Here is a 17,267-nt window from a genome sequence, read left to right on the forward strand (position 1 = left end):
TTGTTAATTTACTTTAATTGTACCTTTAGTTGTACCAGACATTAAAATTAACAAGAAAATTAAGTAAAAGGGTGGTCCAATATTTTTTTCCTCCTTTTTGTCAGTCCCCAAGCTTTTATTTTGAAGGCTAAAGCACGTTTCCCGCCGCCCCTTGTTGTTGCTTGGCAACTTGACGTCAACTGTCCGCGAGTTGTTTTGATGCTTCTCGCTCGGCGAGAGACGCCCACGTGGTCGTGTCAACCAATCAGATGACGAGTCAGTTTTGACTTGAAAAAGTAGCCAATCAGAGGCGCGCAGGGGGCGGGAACTGCCACAGCTGACATCATCAGAAGCCAATGAGGTGAGGAGAATGTGGAGGCTGGGCGGTGGGATTGGCCAATGGCGGCAGAGTGGGTGTGAGGCTGTCTTTCAGTCTGGAGGTTGAGCTCGGAAACTGGGAGAAATCTGCGGCTCTGGATCAGCTTTTTTCACTTTAAACCAGCTTGGTTTTGAGCCAAGATGGCGGACAATGAATCACCAGTTTCCCTTTTTAGTTGGGAGCTCGGGGGCGGGGTTTAAACTGCATCACAGCTGATCTGGAGGCTTTCCCCCCCTTAAGTTGTTTTTTGCAGAGAAGAGCTTTGCAGAGATTCACAGGGGGACCTCTCTTGTTTTCTTTCTTGTTGTTTTTCTAAAAACCTGACGCTTTTTAAAAACTAAACCCCATTTTTTCCTGTCGGATTTAAATTTTAAACCCCCAGCGCTGCTTAATTATGCAACTTCTTTGCAGAATAAACTGCTTTTATCGCAATTTTTCCCCCAAACACCCTTGTGTTTTTTGTCATCAAGCCCGGGTCTGACCCAGTTTGAATGTTTTCGCCTTGGCAGCATCCAGAGAGGCTTCAGTGGAGATGTTTCCGGTGAATTCCCGTCTGTTTACCTCTGTGAAGGAGTCCCCTGGAGCTGCAATCATCTCCCCAACACTGGAGCTCAGCCTCACCGCCGTCTACACCGTCCTCTACTCCTTCCTGTTTGTCTTCGTTTACCTGCAGCTCTGGCTCATTCTGCACTACGGACACAAGCGCTTCAGCTACCAGAGTGTGTTTCTGTTCCTGTGCCTGCTGTGGGCTGCGCTGAGGACGACCCTCTTCTCTTTCTACTTTAAAAATGTGGTGCAGGCCAAGCAGCTGCAGCCTCTGGCCTACTGGCTGCTCTACTGCTGCCCCGTCTGCCTGCAGTTCTTCACCCTCTGCCTGCTCAACCTCTACTTCACACAGGTACCACTGCACAATGTGTGTGTGTGTTTGTGTAGTGCATGCATGTGTGTGTGTGCAGTGCGTGTGTGCATGCATGTGTGTTTGACCCAATTCCACAAAGCAGCTGATGTTGCATTTTTCTCTTTATTGTACAAATTCTAATCCACATTTAAAAAGATTTCCTAACTTAAATACATGCACATTTCAAATATATTGTATTATTTTGACTCATTTAGTGGATTCCTGTTCCTATATCTATGTATGACACATTTATTTTTCAGTAAACAAAAGGCAGCTGTCATTTTATTCAGAAACTAGTAATTACTCTTTATTGTAAAAATGATCAAAAAAGACACAAAATGAACAAAATAGATAAAAAATGACCAAAAAAGACACAACATGACCAAAAATAGGTGTAAAAATTACTAAAAGGATGCAAAGTGACAAAAAATAGATGTAAACATGACCAAAAAAGACACAAAATTACAAAATATAGATGTAAAAATGATCAAAAAAAGACACAAAACGACCAAACATAGATGTGAAAAATGACTAAAAAAGAAAAAATGACAAAAAATAGATGCAGAAATGACCAAAAAATGACACAAAATTATTAAAATAGAAACAAAATGACCAAAAATACAGTAATTTTCTCAATAATAACCAAAATCATGATGAATAAAACCATGTTAAATGTCTAGATATCAGCTCTTAAATTAAACTCATCAGCTATTTTTGTTGTTTTTCATTATATTTGTCCAAACAAATGAACCTTTAGTTGCACCAGACATTAAAATGAACAAGAAATTGAAGAAAACAAGGCTGGTTTTGGTCATTCTGTGTTTTTTTCGGTCATTTTTACATCTATTTTTGGTCATTTTGTGTCTTAAATGTGCCTTTAGTTGTATCAGGCATTAAAATAAACAAGAAACTGAAGAAATCAAGGTTGATCTAATCATTTTTTCCATGACTGTAGATATTTATAGTTTTCTAATCCGTCAGAATGAAGGACGGCCTTCAGAAGTTTCCATCATTTTTAAAAATATATTCTGTGAAGTGACCTCTGCAGCTTTAGCCATCTTTGAGTGTGTATCCAGTTCTTATTATACAGAATTATTGGTGGCCAATGTGTAGATGTCAAGATGTTTGTTCCCCTCGCAAAGTTATCTCAAGTTTCTGCTGCAGCCAACGTTTCTTTCTTCTGAAGAAAATCATTTAAAAAGAGTAAATGTGGTGAGTGTGGTCAGTGTTGGCCTCCATGTTCCACTGACGACTCCAGGAAGCTTTTATAAAGTTTCTGTTGGTTTGAAACTTCTGTAAATTGACTCACATGCACAAAGTTGATTAAGAAAAAAGCTGCCATTGATGTAATATTATATTTAATTGGTTCATATTTGTTGGTTTGTTAAATGGAGCTGCAATAGGAAGCAATAAAAGTCCTAAAACCACACAGCAGCATTACTCCACTACAGTAAAAGTCCTGCATCAGCTTCAAAATGTACAAAAATAAAAGTACTAATTATGCAGAATAGAGCCCATTCATATATATTATAACTGTATTATTACTTTGTTGTCCAGGTAGGGCTCATTTAAGCTACTTAATATACTCTTATGTAATTTAATTTATAAAAATGCATGATTATTATCCATTATTCACGTTTTTTGGGGGGGCTTTTTGTCTCTGTATAGTCATTTTATGGCCAAATTTATCATGTTTTTCTGTTAAATCTCGACCTTAAAAGTAACTAAAGCTGTCAGATAAATGTAGTGGAGTAAAAAGTTCAACATTTACCTCTAAATGTAGTGAAATAGAAGTATAAAGTTACATAAAATTGAAATACTGGAGTAAAGTACCTCAAAATTGTACTTAAGTGCAGAACTTGAGTGAATGTACTTAGTTACATTTCACCACTGGTTATTAAACATCTCCTTTTAACCCTTAAATGTCCTTTTTTTGGCAGTACTCAGCATCTTTTTTTGTATTTTTTATCTCTTTCTAGTTGTTTTATGTCCCTGAATAGGCATTTTGAATAGTTTTGGTAGTTTTGTGGCTGTTTTTGTCTCTTTATAGTCATTTTATGTCTAAATGTATCATGTTTTTAGGTCAAATCTCAACCTGTAGAATAACTAAAGCTGTCAGATAAATGTAGTGGAGTAAAAAGTTCAATATATAGTGGAATAGAAGTATAAAGTTATACAAAATGCATCACGTGATTTGGACATTTTGTGCATCTTTTTTTGTAATTTAGATTGAATTTTAGCCATTTTGTGCCCCTTTATAGTCTTCTCATGTATGTTTTGCACCTTTTTTTAATAATCTATATCTCTTTGTAGTTGTTTTATGTCCCTGAATAGAAATGTTGAATATTTGTGGCTGTTTTTTCTCTCTGTACAGTCATTTTATGCCTAAATTGATCATGTTTTTAGGTCAAATCTCAACCTGAAAAGTAACTAAAGCTGTCAGCTAAATGTGAAAAGTACAATATTTACCCCTTAAATGTATAACTTAAAGCAACATAAAATGGAAATAATCAAGTAAAATACCTTAAAGTGAACCTGAGTAGAGTTCTAATAAATAATGAAAGAATATTTAACATTATTATTAATACATTGTCTCCAATTCTAGAAGTGACAACTGAGAAAAATAAAGAATAAATGGAAACAAAACTAAATAAATATAATATATATCTTGTCCAGGTAGGGCTCATTTGACCTACTTAATTTACTTTTATGTGACTTAATTTATAAAATTGCACGATTATTAGCAATTAATAATGCTTTTTAGGTTAAATTTTGCAAGAAAAGTAACTAAAGCTGTCAGTTAAATGTAAAAAGTCCAATATTTTTATGTAGCGTAGCAGAAAAAAACTCAAGGCAGCTTTTTTTAAAAGTTTCTGTCGGTTTGAAACTTCTGCAAATTGACTCACATGAACAAGGTTGTTTAAGATAAAAGCTGCCATTGATGCGTTTCATTCAGTAAGTGGAGCAAATGTCACACACACACACACACACACACACACACACACTGTGACTGAGTGTTGAGTGTGTGTGTGAAGAGCCACAGTTGTTCAGTCACAGTTGTTTAACACCTGCCCACTGCTGAAGAGTCAAAGATCTGCTTGTTTCTCAGAGAAACACCTCCACATTCTCCGTTTCTGCTCTCTCTGGGCCACAGTTCAGTGATTGTCTGAGAGGAAAACTAGAGGAAGCTGGAGAGGTGAGGTCATAAAGCTGAGGGTGTCATATGACTGCTGAATAAACATGGAGCCATCAGCTCAACTTCTTCTTCTTCTCTGCATTAAAGCAGCTGAAGTCACATGTTCTCCTTTCCACCTCCGTCTGCTCCGTCATTACACGTTTAAAACTCTGATTCTATATCGATGTCGGAAACATGTGACAAACTTTTCCTCCTTGTGGTTTCGTGTCTGGCCGAGTCAGACCTGACTAATACATCTCATTCATAGTTTCTCCCACAGAACAAACTCTGACCGTCCTGCTCGATTGAAATCACATCAAAAGTCTCAGTTATAGTTGAAGTTGTCAATTTAATTCATACAGTCATGGAAAAAATGATGCCACCACCCTTGTTTTCTTCAGTTTCTTGTTCATTTTAATTCCTGGTACAACTAAAGGTGCATTTGTTTGGACAAATATAATGATAACAACAAAAATAGCTGATAAGAGTTTTAAAAAAATGTGTAAAAAGACACAAATGGACCAAAAATATATGTAAAAAGATGCAAAATGACCAAAACTATATGTAGAAATGACCAAAGAGACACAAAATGACCAAAAATATATGTAGAAATGACCAAAAAAGATGCAAAATGACCAAAACTATAAGTAAAAAGACAAAAAAGGACCAAAAATAGATGTAAACATGACTAAGAAAGCGAAAAATGACCAAAAAATAGATGTAAAAATGACAGAAAAAGACGCAGAATGACCAAAAATATTTATAAAAATGACAGAAAAAGATGCAAAATGACCAAACATATATGTAAAAATTACTGAAAAAGATGCAAAATGACCAAAAATATATGTAAAAAGACACAAATGGACCAAACATAAATGTAAAAAGCCACAAAATGACCAGAAATAGATGTAGAAATGACCGAAAAAGACACAAATGGACCAAAAATAGATGTAAAAATTACTAAAAAAGACAAAATGACGAATTATAGATGCAAAAATGACACAAATGTACCGAAATAGAAACAAATTAACCAAAAATAGATGTTAAAATTATCAAAAAGGGACACAAAATTATCAAAATAGACACAAATAAAAAAATACAGTCATGAAAAAAGGTATTAAACCACCCTTGTTTTCTTCAGTTTCTTGTTCATTTTAATGCCTGGTTCAACTAAAGTTCCATTTGTAGGGACATATATAATAAAATATAAACATAATGATAACAACAAAAATAGCTGATAAGAGTTTAATTTAACAGCTGATATCTAGACATGTAACATGGTTTTATTGATCATGATTTTGGTTTTTATCAATAAGTAAACAATAAGCGATCAATGATTAATTAATCTCCACTTAATAAATAAGTCTCTTAAGTGAATCATGCAGCATCATCTCCTTGTTACAGTTCAGTGTGATCAATAATCTGTTCAAACCAAAGTCACAACCTGCTGAACTGGCCAGTTAAATGTTGAACTGGTTGATAAACCATCATGCCTCCATGACACACACACACACACACACACACACACACACACACACACACACACACATAGGAGAACTGTTTAGTGATGAGTCAGGCGTCACTCGTGTGTGTTTTACTTCCTCTGATTAGGTTTTTTTTGCTTCCTTCCATATAGATTCTAATAACGTGACGTTCAGGAAGGAAAACTGTTGATTCAGCTACATTTTACACACACAAGCATTTTGTTTACATAAAGTGTGTCGTGTTGCTTCATTTCTAGGTTACAAATTACCTTTCTGCCCTACATTCACATTCACACACAGCTGAGTGAGTGTGTGTGTGTGTGTGTGTGTGTGTGTGTGTGTGTGTGTGTGTGTGTGTGTGTGTGTGTGTGTGTGTGTGTGTGTGTGTGTGTGTGTGTGTTTGTACCTGTCACACATATCCAAAATTAATTTTTATGATCATTATTCAATGTCGGACAGAGAACTTTGAGCTCTTTATTGAGCTTCTTTATGTCTGAATGTAAACAAACATTTATTGCAACATTTTTAAAACCAAGAGGTGGTTCCAGGAGTTTTATGAAGTGGATCAGAGGAGTCAGTGACCCGGTTTTCTACATTTAAACTGGACTTTTATCTGTTTAATGTTTGTTTCTGATAACATGTTGGCAGTGAAGCAGCTGCTGTTGATCCTAGTAGTTCTTGTTTGGCTTTTACAATCATATTACAGCTAAAAAATGACCACATGTGTATATATTTTTTTATTTAACATAAAAAACATTAAAAAAACAAGAAATAAAAGCACCTTAAAAAAAGAGAGAAAAAGCAGAAAAAATGAAATAAAAAAAAAATATATATATTTATTATATTTAAAAAAAACAATGCAATCAAAATTAAAAAATATTTTAAAAACACACAAAATGTGTATAGATTTTTTATTCAACATAAAAAGCATTACATTTTTTTAAAATAAAAAGTAAGAAATAAAAGCACCTTAAAAAGAGAGAGAAACGGCAGAAAAAATGAAATAAATAAAAAAATTATTTATTATAAAAAAAGAAAAAGAAAACTGTGATCAATTAAAAAATATTTAAAAGAAACAACAAAATGTGTATATATTTTTATTATATAACAAAAAGCATTTAAAAATATAATAATAAAAAGTAAGAAATAAAAGCACCTTAAAAAGAGAGAAACCGAAGAAAAAATGAAATAAAAATGATATATATATATATATATATATATATATATATATATATATATATATATATATATATATTATAAAAAACATTAAAAAAAACTGTGATCAATTAAAAAAATATAAAAATACAAAATGTGTATATATTTTTTATTTAACATAAAAAGCATAAACAAAATAAAAATAATAATAAAATTATTTTATTTTATTTTTTGTTAGTCCCTGCTATAGGAAGATCAAATTACTTTGTTTGATATATTCCAAATATATTACTGGATTATTATTATTGGTGCATTTATGTAAGCAGTGCTTTTATTTTGTGAAGACGGGGCTCATTTTAACTATTTAATCTCCTGTTATGAGGTCGTCTCCACCCTTCACATCTTCCTCTGAGCTATAAAATAATTTGTTGATTACTTGGACATATTTTATCTGCAGAATGAGATCATCACGTTAGCTGGATTTTAATTTGGCAGATAACAGAAAACATTCTGGCTTGTTTTCTTGTTTGCTGCTGCATTATTATTTCTGTGTACGTTCTTCAGTGACAGGCAGGAATCTCCTCCGGCTCTGTTAAGTTCACACTCCTCTCTGAAAACAACAAACAATCCTCTCTGCTTTCTCTCTCTCTCTTATTTAACCCTTTATTTTCTGTCCTTTAGGTGATGTTTAAGGCTAAAGCCAAGTATTCCCCCGAGCTCACCAAATACAAGTAAGTCTGGGCTTTAATCTTGATTTTTTATATTCTAAAATAAATAATATTTATCATTAGAGACAGAAATTCAACATATATTTGTATGATTATAACAGTAGTTGTCTTTTTTTCTTTCTTCTCTTACAGTTTCAACACGATGAATTTTAATGAGTTGTTTGTGGATAAAGTCACATTATTTCTGTGTTTTTCTCTCCAGGGTTCCTCTGCGTTTGTTCTTCTTGTGTCTCAGTATATTTTTCTTGGTGGTGAATTTAACGTGTGCATTGTTGGTGCAAGGAGCTCTGGAGCGCTCCGAGTCACCCAGGTAAACAAAAACACCATTCAAAGGAAGATTTTCTGTCACAGAACGAAGTTTTCTAGAGTGTTTTAATGTCAGAAACCTGATGTGTGCAGTGAAGGGGGTATCAGACACGCGGTGCTGGCCCGGGTCCTTATCAACGACAGCCTCTTCGTCCTGTGTGCCGTCTCGCTCGCCGTCTGCATCTTCAAGATCGCCAAGATGTCGTCAGCCAACGTTTACCTGGAGTCCAAGGTACAAATACACACATGCAGGAAGATTAAAAACAACATTTTAATCTGGGAAAAGTTCTTATACTGCTGCAAGATTAACAGCAACATTATTTTTGTTTTAATTCATTTTTAAAATATATTTTTATTGAAGTACGGTTAAAAAAATATCACTCTTTCTTCCATTTTGCTTTTTTTTTTAACAACAGAAATCCCCCATCTTGATGTTCTACATACATAAGTATTGATTCCATTGTTTTTAAAATCAAGAAATAAAAGCACCTTAAAAAAAAGAGAGAAACGAAAGGAAAAAAATAAAATAAAATAAAAATATTCATTTTAAAAACATAAAAAATGTGATCAATTAAAAAAAAATGATTAATCAAAAATTGTATAAAAATTTTATTTAACATGAATAAAACAATAATAATAATAAAAATCTAGAAATACAAGCAAACAATTAAATAAAAATAAATATATATTTATTTATTATTTAACATAAAAAACATGATCAATCCAAAAAAATATATTAAAAAAAACAAAATGTGTGTGTATTTTTTAACATACAAAGCATTATAAAATGAAACAAAATATAATAATAAAAAGTAAGAAATAAAAACACCTTTAAAAAAGAGAAACGGAATAAAAAAATTAAATAAAAATAAATATTTATTTATTATAAAAATGTAAAAAAAAAACATGATCAATTAAAAATTTAATTAAATTAAAAAAATTAAAAGTGTGCATATATTTTTTATTCAACATAAAAAGCATAAACAAATAATAAATAATAATAATAAATTAATAAAAAGTAAGAAATAAAAGCACCTTTAAAAAAGAGAAACGGAAGACAAAAACAAAATAAAATTATATATATTTATTTATTATGAAAAAACGTTAAAAAAAAACAAGCTCAATTAAAAAATACACAATAAAAACGAAACCAAATGTGTAATGTTTTTTATTTAACATAAAAAGCATTAAACAAGATTTAAAATGATTCAGCATTTTTATAAATTCAACCACATATGTCGCTAAAATGAATCTTAACTTGAGAAATAAAAGCACTGCTTACATAAATGCATCGATAAAAATAATCCAATAATATATTTAGAATATATAAATCAATCTGAGAGGCTCCATTCTGCATAATGAATCCTTCTACTACTGATTCTGATACTTTTAACATAAATTAAACTCTGTGCAACTCGTGCACATTTCTGTCCCTCTAAACTCTGTTCCTGGACTTTACTGTGTCTCTGTGACCACATAGAGCCTCGACCCTCTGCTGGATCACATCTGAGGCTCCTATCAGACTTTCAGTTCCAGGCCAATAGAGGCTGATTCATGCTTGTAATTCCTCCACCAGGGAACATCAGTGTGCCAGGCGACGGCCATCGGGGCCGTGGTGATCCTGCTCTACACCTCCAGAGCCTGTTACAACCTGGTGGTGGTGGCCCTGGCCCCCCAGGACCGGCCCAGCCCCTTCAACTACGGCTGGTACAGCGTCTCCGACCAGGTAAACAGACCAGAAACCCTCAGGGCCACAATCATCTCAGGAGATCTGGGAAAGCAACGCTTAGTGGGGTAAAGGGCTTTGTTTGGCTATAAATAACCCTCTGTGTGTGTGTGTGTGTGTGTGTGTGTGTGTGTGTGTGTGTGTGTGTGTGACCTACATCATGGCTCAGGCCTGAGACGGACAGACCTTTTTATCTGACATTATGAATGATTTCTTTAATCTGTGTGTGTGCAGCTGTCAGTCTCATATCGCATTGTTGTCTCATATGCACTTACAAGATGAAAAAGCACGAATGTCTGAGTATCATGTCCAATTTTTAGTAATTTTTTTTACTGCTTCTACAGTCTTTCCTCGAGATCAGTAGTTATCAACCTTTTTGAGTCGCAACCCCCAGTTTAACATTCATGTTGTCTCACTTAAACCGAATCTCACAGTTCAGATCATACAAACTCAGTTGATACGATGAATTTTGGACAAATATTGAAGCAGACAACAACTAAAACATCTCTCTGTCTGTGTATTTATATATATATTTTCATATTTTATTGTTACTTTTAATCTAAGTCCTTTACTGTCAGTTTAAAGGTCCATTCTGACCTCCTGAGTGTGTAACAGTCAGCTTCAAGCCAGAGACTCCTTGGAAAGTAACAACTTGATACTTTGGGATTTGTCAGAAAAGACACAAAATTACCCAAAAAAGAATCAGATTGATCACAAAATGACAAAACTACCAAAAAACCCACACAATATGACAAAAAAAACACAAAATGACTAAAAAAAAGACACAAAATGACCAAAAAAACACACACAAAATGACCAAAAAAACACACACAAAATGACCAAAAAAAGACATTAAATGACCAAAAAGAATAAAACACATTAACACATGAACAGGAAAGTAAAAACTTGATACTTGATACAAAATTAAGCAAAAAAGGACTCAAATTGACCACAAAATGACAAAAAGTGACCACAAAATGACAAAAAGTGAGCACAAAAAGACACAAATTGACGACAAAAAGACACAAATTGACCAAAAAAGACACAAAATGACAAAAAAAACACACAAAATGGCCCAAAAAAGAAACTAAATGACCAAAAAAAGACACAAAATGACTAAAAAAAGACACAAAATGACAAAAAAATTACCACAAAAAGACACAAAATGACCAAAAAAGACATTAAATAACCAAAAAGACTAAAACACATTCACACATGAACACTTTAACACAGTGGAGACAGAGTTGACTTCCAAAATGATTTGGCGACCCCCAGAATTCATCTTGCGACCCCAATTGGGGTCTATATGTGATAAATTGTGTTTCTGTGTGTTTTTCAGGCTGACGTGCAGGAGATCAGCGGTGAAGCGTACGTCGTGTTCGGCATCATTCTGTTCTTCTGGGAGCTGCTGCCAACCAGTTTAGTGGTGGTGTTCTTCAGAGTGCAGAGACCCAACCAGAACCTGGTAAAATCACACCTTAAACTATATCAATAACCTGTCAGACAGAACCTTCAGACCTGTAAGAACCTGGTTCTACCCCTCAGGCTCCAGGAGGGATGATCAACAGCCACAGCTTCAGCTCCAGAGCATATTTCTTCGACAACCCTCGGCGGTACGATAGTGATGACGACCTGTCCAGGAACATCAACAGCCGGACCGATCGGGCCAGGTGGGAACACACTAACACAAACTCCATCTTTACAGCAGTGTTGTAGTACTCAAGATCGGTCTTGAGACCATTTTATTAAGGTCTCGGTCTCAGAATCGACTGCATTTTTACTTGGTTTTGTCTCGGACAAAGCAGACTCTGAATTTTATTTCAAGACCGGTCAAGACCACAACTGTGCATTTTAGGATTTACTTGTTAATATCGTTACTGTTTATGTGTAAATCATATTGCTTTGAGACTCATATATCATTTGAAATAGTTGTCACCGTTAACAGCTGTCACCCTCTAAAGGTCATGTGAGTGACAGGAGAAGATGTCAGCCACCTCATCTGGAATAAAATCTGGTTTCCTGAACCACAAAGGTTTTTTGTGCACAACTACAAAGAAAAGAAAACACAGCAACTTGTAGATTCTGCAAAGCAAACGGAGACGGCTGGGACTGGTCTTGGTCTTGTCTCGGTCTAGACCCGTCAAAGTCTTGGTCTTGAACCCTCAATGTCTTGGTCTTGAACCCTCAAAGTCTTGGTCTTGAACCCTCAAAGTCTTGGTCTTATCTTGGTCTTGAACCCCTTGAAGTCTTGGTCTTGAACCCTCAAAGTCTTGGTCTTGTCTTGGTCTTGAACCCTCAAAGTCTTGGTCTTGAACCCTCAAAGTCTTAGTCTTGTCTCTGTCTTGAACCCTCAAAGTCTTGTTCTCGAACCGTCAAAGTCTTGGTCTTGTCTTGGTCTCGAACCGTCAAAGTCTTGGTCTTGAGACCTCAATGTCTTGGTCTTGAACCCTCAAAGTCTTGGTCTTATCTTGGTCTTGAACCCCTTGAAGTCTTGGTCTTGTCTTGGTCTTGAACCCTCAAAGTCTTGGTCCTGTCTTGGTCTTGAACCCTCAAAGTCTTAGTCTTGTCTCTGTCTTGAACCCTCAAAGTCTTGTTCTCGAACCGTCAAAGTCTTGGTCTTGTCTTGGTCTTGAACCATCAAAGTCTTGGTCTTGTCTTGGTCTCGAACCCTCAAAGTCTTGGTCTTGACCCCTTAAAGTCTTGGTATCGAACCCTCAAAGTCTTGCTCTCGAACCCTCAAAGTCTTGGTCTTGTCTCTGTCTCGAACCCTTAAAGTCTTGGTCTCGAACCCTCAAAGTCTTGGTCTGGAACCCTCAAAGTCTTGGTTTTGTCTTGGTCTTGAACCCTCAAAGTCTTGGTCTTGTCTTGGTCTTGAACCCTCAAAGTCTTGGTCTTGTCTTGGTCTCCAACCCTCAAAGTCTTGGTCTTGAACCATCAAAGTCTTGGCCTTGTCTTGGTCTCGACCCCTCAAAGTCTTGGTCTGGAACCCTCAACGTCTTGGTCTTGTCTTGGTGCTGAACCCTCAAAGTACTGGTCTTGAACCCTCAAAGTCTTGGTCTTGAACCCTCAAAGTTTTGGTCTTGTCTTGGTCTCCAACCCTCAAAGTCTTGGTCTGGAACCCTCAAAGTCTTGGTCTTGTCTTGGTCTCGACCCCTCAAAGTCTTGGTCTGGAACCCTCAAAGTCTTGGTCTTGTCTTGGTCTTGAACCCTCAAAGTACTGGTCTCGAACCCTCAAAGTCTTGGTCTTGAACCCTCAAAGTCTTGGTCTTGTCTTGGTCTGGAACCCTCAAAGTCTTGGTCTGGAACCCTCAAAGTCTTGGTCTTGTCTTGGTCTCGACACACCGTTGTCTTGGTATTGATTTGTCTTGGTTTAGGTGGTCTTGACTACAACACTGCTTTTCAACATTGTATTGTAAATCAATCCCCTGACTGATCAGCTTATTGATCTCTCCCCCCCCAGCCTGCTCTCCACCACCCCCCAGCCGGGTCCCTCCACCTGGTACGGCTCCATCCAACGCAACGGCAGCCTGACGGGCGTGGCATCCACCCAGCAGCCGCCGTCCTCCACGGCGCCGCTCCTCTTCGCCTACGGGAACATCCAGAGCAACGACCACCACCACCACAACTACTACTCCACCCCGCAGAACAACAACTACCACCACCACCACCACACTAACTTCTACTCCACGCCTCAGAATTATTACTGCGGCTCGCAGACCTATTTCTGCACGCCACAGAATTGAGCAGGGTCCAGTTTCCTGTGTTTTCCTCACCGTTATGTTTTCCCCAGATACATCAAAGCAGGTACTTTTGAGAGATATTCTGAGGCGAAGCTCCGGACCGTGTTGGCCGTAAAACATTGGCTTCAGGAGAAATGTGGTGGCACCAGTCACGCTTTTAAGGACTTCACTGTAAATGGCACGAATGGACCAGAATAAATGCCATGGACCAGGTTTAGCACTAATATGGCTAATACACCCAAAAGACCAAACTTTTTGTTCTGTTAAATGTTTTGGTCAGTTAGACTGGAATCATCAGGGACCAGATAACCATAGTGCTCCTTGTAAATTTAATCCACCTTCCTTTGCTTCTATGGGACAAACCATTCAGCCCAGACAGGAGCCATGTAGCGGCCGAGCTAACGTGGCTAATACTAAAGTTGCTGTCAGTCACAAAGACGGTTTATTCACTTGGTACGTGTCAAACTGTTAAAAATGAGTTTTGTGGCTGTTTCGTTAATCGCCAATTAGCATAAAACGGCTAACTCGGTGCCATGCAGCGGCCAAGCTAACGTGACTAATGCTAAAGTTGCTGTTATTCACAAAGACGGTTTATTCACTTGGTATTTGTTGTTAAAAATGAGTTGCGTGGCTGTTTCGCTAATCGCCAATTAGCATAAAACGGCTAATTTCGGTGTCATAGAGCAGTGAAGGATGCTAGCCTGTTAGCTTAATACTCAATCCTCAAAAAGGCTTTTTCTGACAATAAAAAACGAACATTAAGCTGCATTTAAAGGGCATTTCATGATGGTACTCACTTACTCTTTGGTCCGGTTATAACATGCTGCCTTCAAATGGAACAGAATAGCGTTCGATAGCCTCAGTAGTGGAACGCTGCTGCTAGGCAACGGCGTTCTCCCGAAACTAGCCGTGTTTCCACTAGGTTTGTACTAAACTAGGTTAAACTAGGTTAGTTTTCGATCGTTGCGACGAATTAAACACAGGAGACTCAGCTGTGGCCGCCGTCGCTAACTGTGCACAAAGTCAACAACTGATAAACAAAGCAGCATGGCTAATTATGCACAGCGTCTCCATAAACATTGTGATTGTGAATTAACCGGCATCGCTAACTGTGCACAGAGTGTCCGGTGCTTGTTGTAAACAAACAGAGATCGCTAAGTGAACACCTCCTGCAGCAGCAGCACATACACACTGTACTGCTACAGAGCTAACTGTTAGCCTGTTAGCAATCTGTAGACTGGACACTAAGGGGGTTAACATCTCCTCCGGCTCTGCAGCTGGGAGAGACTGCTGCAGGAGGACTGAGCCGTTTCGACTCATTCTTACTCTTCTTAACGAGCCGCCAGCTTGTTCAATTATGAGGAATTTCTGAAAGTGTCTTGACTCATAACAGGGTTCATACAAAGTCTCTAAAGTCTGGAAAACACTTAGCAGAACACTTTTATTATTTTTCTTTTATGAAAATCAAGTCCTTTTTTTTCAAAGTGCAGCCTATATTCTCTCTACTTCACTCTAAACTTGAAAACTAAATGTTTAAATTAAGCATTTATTGGTGATACATTGACCATAATATTTTCTTCATAGTATAAAAGTAAATATACTATAATTCAAATATACACCTTGAAAAATGTTTGATTTTTAAACATCTTACGTACACCAAAAACATTTTAATTTGCTTTTATAGTAACAATTTAGATGTGATGATAAAGGCAAAGAGAGTATGTAGTTTCTTTTTGTTTTGGAACCTTGAAAGTGCTTTTATTTACTTTAAAAAGTCGTATACAAACCATGTCATGAACTTGATACTTTCAGAAAAATTTCCACTCATATGGTTATGAATATCCCAAGAGTTTTCTCATGAACATAGTAATAAAACTCCATTTGAAGGCAGCATTTGACAGGAATTAGCTGTTGCTAATTTGCAAACCTAGTAAAACACACTTACAAAAATACAGTAATATTATCTTGTTGGAGTTAATTTTGGTGCCACATGAAATATAAAGTGATAACCTGCCTAATCAATACTGGATCGGTTGGTTCGACGTGTAAAATAAGCTTATTGCAGTTGTCATAACAGGCTGTAATCAAATACTGGTCAGTTTGTTTCACACTAATCATCCTTGTTAAACTGCTTACAGCCGCGAAAATATGTGAAATTTATTAATATATGTAGCTGCCATATCTGTGTTATTGTCAATCTCAATAGCACAAGCTTGGTCAATATGTGAAATAAGTGTGTGACAAATATTAACATCTAACAAACGCATTTATAAAGACGATACGTGAGGGAGGAAGAGCTTCGACAGACGACCGACTCAGGCTTTAATAAATCTGATAAATAACACAGAAAAACACGCTGCTGCTGCAGCTCAATCCAGGTTTCCTTCCCCACAACGATACACAGAAACTACAAACACAGGGAGTGCCATACACTGTCAAATCGCTGAATGTTGGGGATTAAAAACATATCGTAGCATTATCAATCGATCAAAGTATCAAAACGTTACTGACATTCAACACGGGAGCAGAAATCTGCTCTGAAACCTATTTTTTGACCAAAAACCTTTCATGTTACCTGATCCTCTGAGCTGTGAGGCAACAATTTGCACTTAGAAGAAGTTCACCTTCATAAAAAGAAAAAAAAAGGCTTTGAGCCTGAATGTAGGATTTAATTTCCTACTTGTTTTATGTATTTTCCTCAATCATTGTCTGTATTTTACTATTTATCCTTTGAGAAAGGAAATATATCAACGTGCCATCACATGTTGTCATATCTTGGTTTCATTCCTGAAGGAAAATATTTTTGCACAAAAAATGGTTGGATGATGTTTTTTTAATTGTTAATCGATTTCTAATCCATGTGTGTTTTGAGTCTGTGTGTGTGTGTGTGATTTTACATTTTCTTTTATACATTTTTTATTCTGTTAACAGATTTTTATATTTTTTTCTTTCTCCATAATCTCACAACTCTTCTGAATCTCATGACAGACTGCAGCCTGGAAGCAATATTTTACCTTTAATGGAACATTTTCGACCCATTTATCCGACCAAAAATCAGTGACCGAACGGAAAATAAAATGCTTCCCAACACCGCAGCACTTAAACAGGCTTCAGCTGTCATGAAACTCAACCTGTAAATGATCATTTAACTCTCTAACTTATACCGGACAACAGAAAAAAGGATCACAGGACGCTGAAACAGGCGTCCAGCTGTTCAACTATTTCAGAAAACCAACCTCTGCAGTGCATGATTCTCAACCCAGTGTCATTCTTTCTCTCCGAGGTGATTTAATTTATGTAAAAATGTTCCTCTGTCTGCTATAAGAAATGGCAGTAATAATTGTTTTATGAATTGTTTCATGTTATGGATTGTTTTATCGGTGGCCATACTGAATGTAACCTATCGTGCGACAGATCACTAACGATGTATGCAAGAAAAGCACTACCATGTTTAAATAAAGGCCTACTGCACTGTTTTTAAAACTACCGTTGAATATTATTATTTGTTTCAACTTATAGATATAAATCTGAATATTGCATGAAGCAAATTTTAAAGTTTTTATTGAATTTTGTTGATGTATTAGATTCAACGTTTTTTCCAGAAGGAAATTGGAATATATCCTTTAATATTTTCATAAATCAGAAAACAAGCCAAGCCAAAATAAGCCTGCCAAAAGCCATAAAAAAATTATAGGAT

At 36.2% G+C, this 17,267-nt stretch overlaps 1 protein-coding gene across 1 annotated transcript; it reads left to right on the forward strand.

Annotated features, from left to right (window-relative positions):
* The first annotated feature begins 107 nt into the window (after positions 1 to 107).
* Positions 108 to 17,059, forward strand: gpr137c (G protein-coupled receptor 137c). Its single transcript, XM_059327656.1, has 8 exons — positions 108 to 1,256; positions 7,752 to 7,801; positions 8,001 to 8,108; positions 8,198 to 8,336; positions 9,681 to 9,830; positions 11,170 to 11,295; positions 11,376 to 11,500; positions 13,291 to 17,059. The coding sequence occupies exons 1-8, from the start codon at positions 891 to 893 to the stop codon at positions 13,571 to 13,573; spliced, it is 1,347 nt and encodes a 448-aa protein (XP_059183639.1). The 5' UTR covers positions 108 to 890; the 3' UTR covers positions 13,574 to 17,059.
* The last annotated feature ends 208 nt before the right edge of the window (positions 17,060 to 17,267 follow it).

Source organism: Centropristis striata, chromosome 24 (assembly GCF_030273125.1).
Source record: "Centropristis striata isolate RG_2023a ecotype Rhode Island chromosome 24, C.striata_1.0, whole genome shotgun sequence".
In the NCBI taxonomy this organism is placed as follows: domain Eukaryota; kingdom Metazoa; phylum Chordata; class Actinopteri; order Perciformes; family Serranidae; genus Centropristis; species Centropristis striata.

Excerpts from the sequence above, each read along its gene's own strand:
- gpr137c (XM_059327656.1), top strand. The coding sequence starts at position 891 with ATGTTTCCGGTGAATTCCCGTCTGTTTACCTCTGTGAAGGAGTCCCCT. Across the intron at positions 9,831-11,169 it reads GGTACAGCGTCTCCGACCAG|GCTGACGTGCAGGAGATCAG; the intron begins GTAAACAGACCA and ends TGTGTTTTTCAG. Across the intron at positions 11,501-13,290 it reads AGCCGGACCGATCGGGCCAG|CCTGCTCTCCACCACCCCCC; the intron begins GTGGGAACACAC and ends CTCCCCCCCCAG.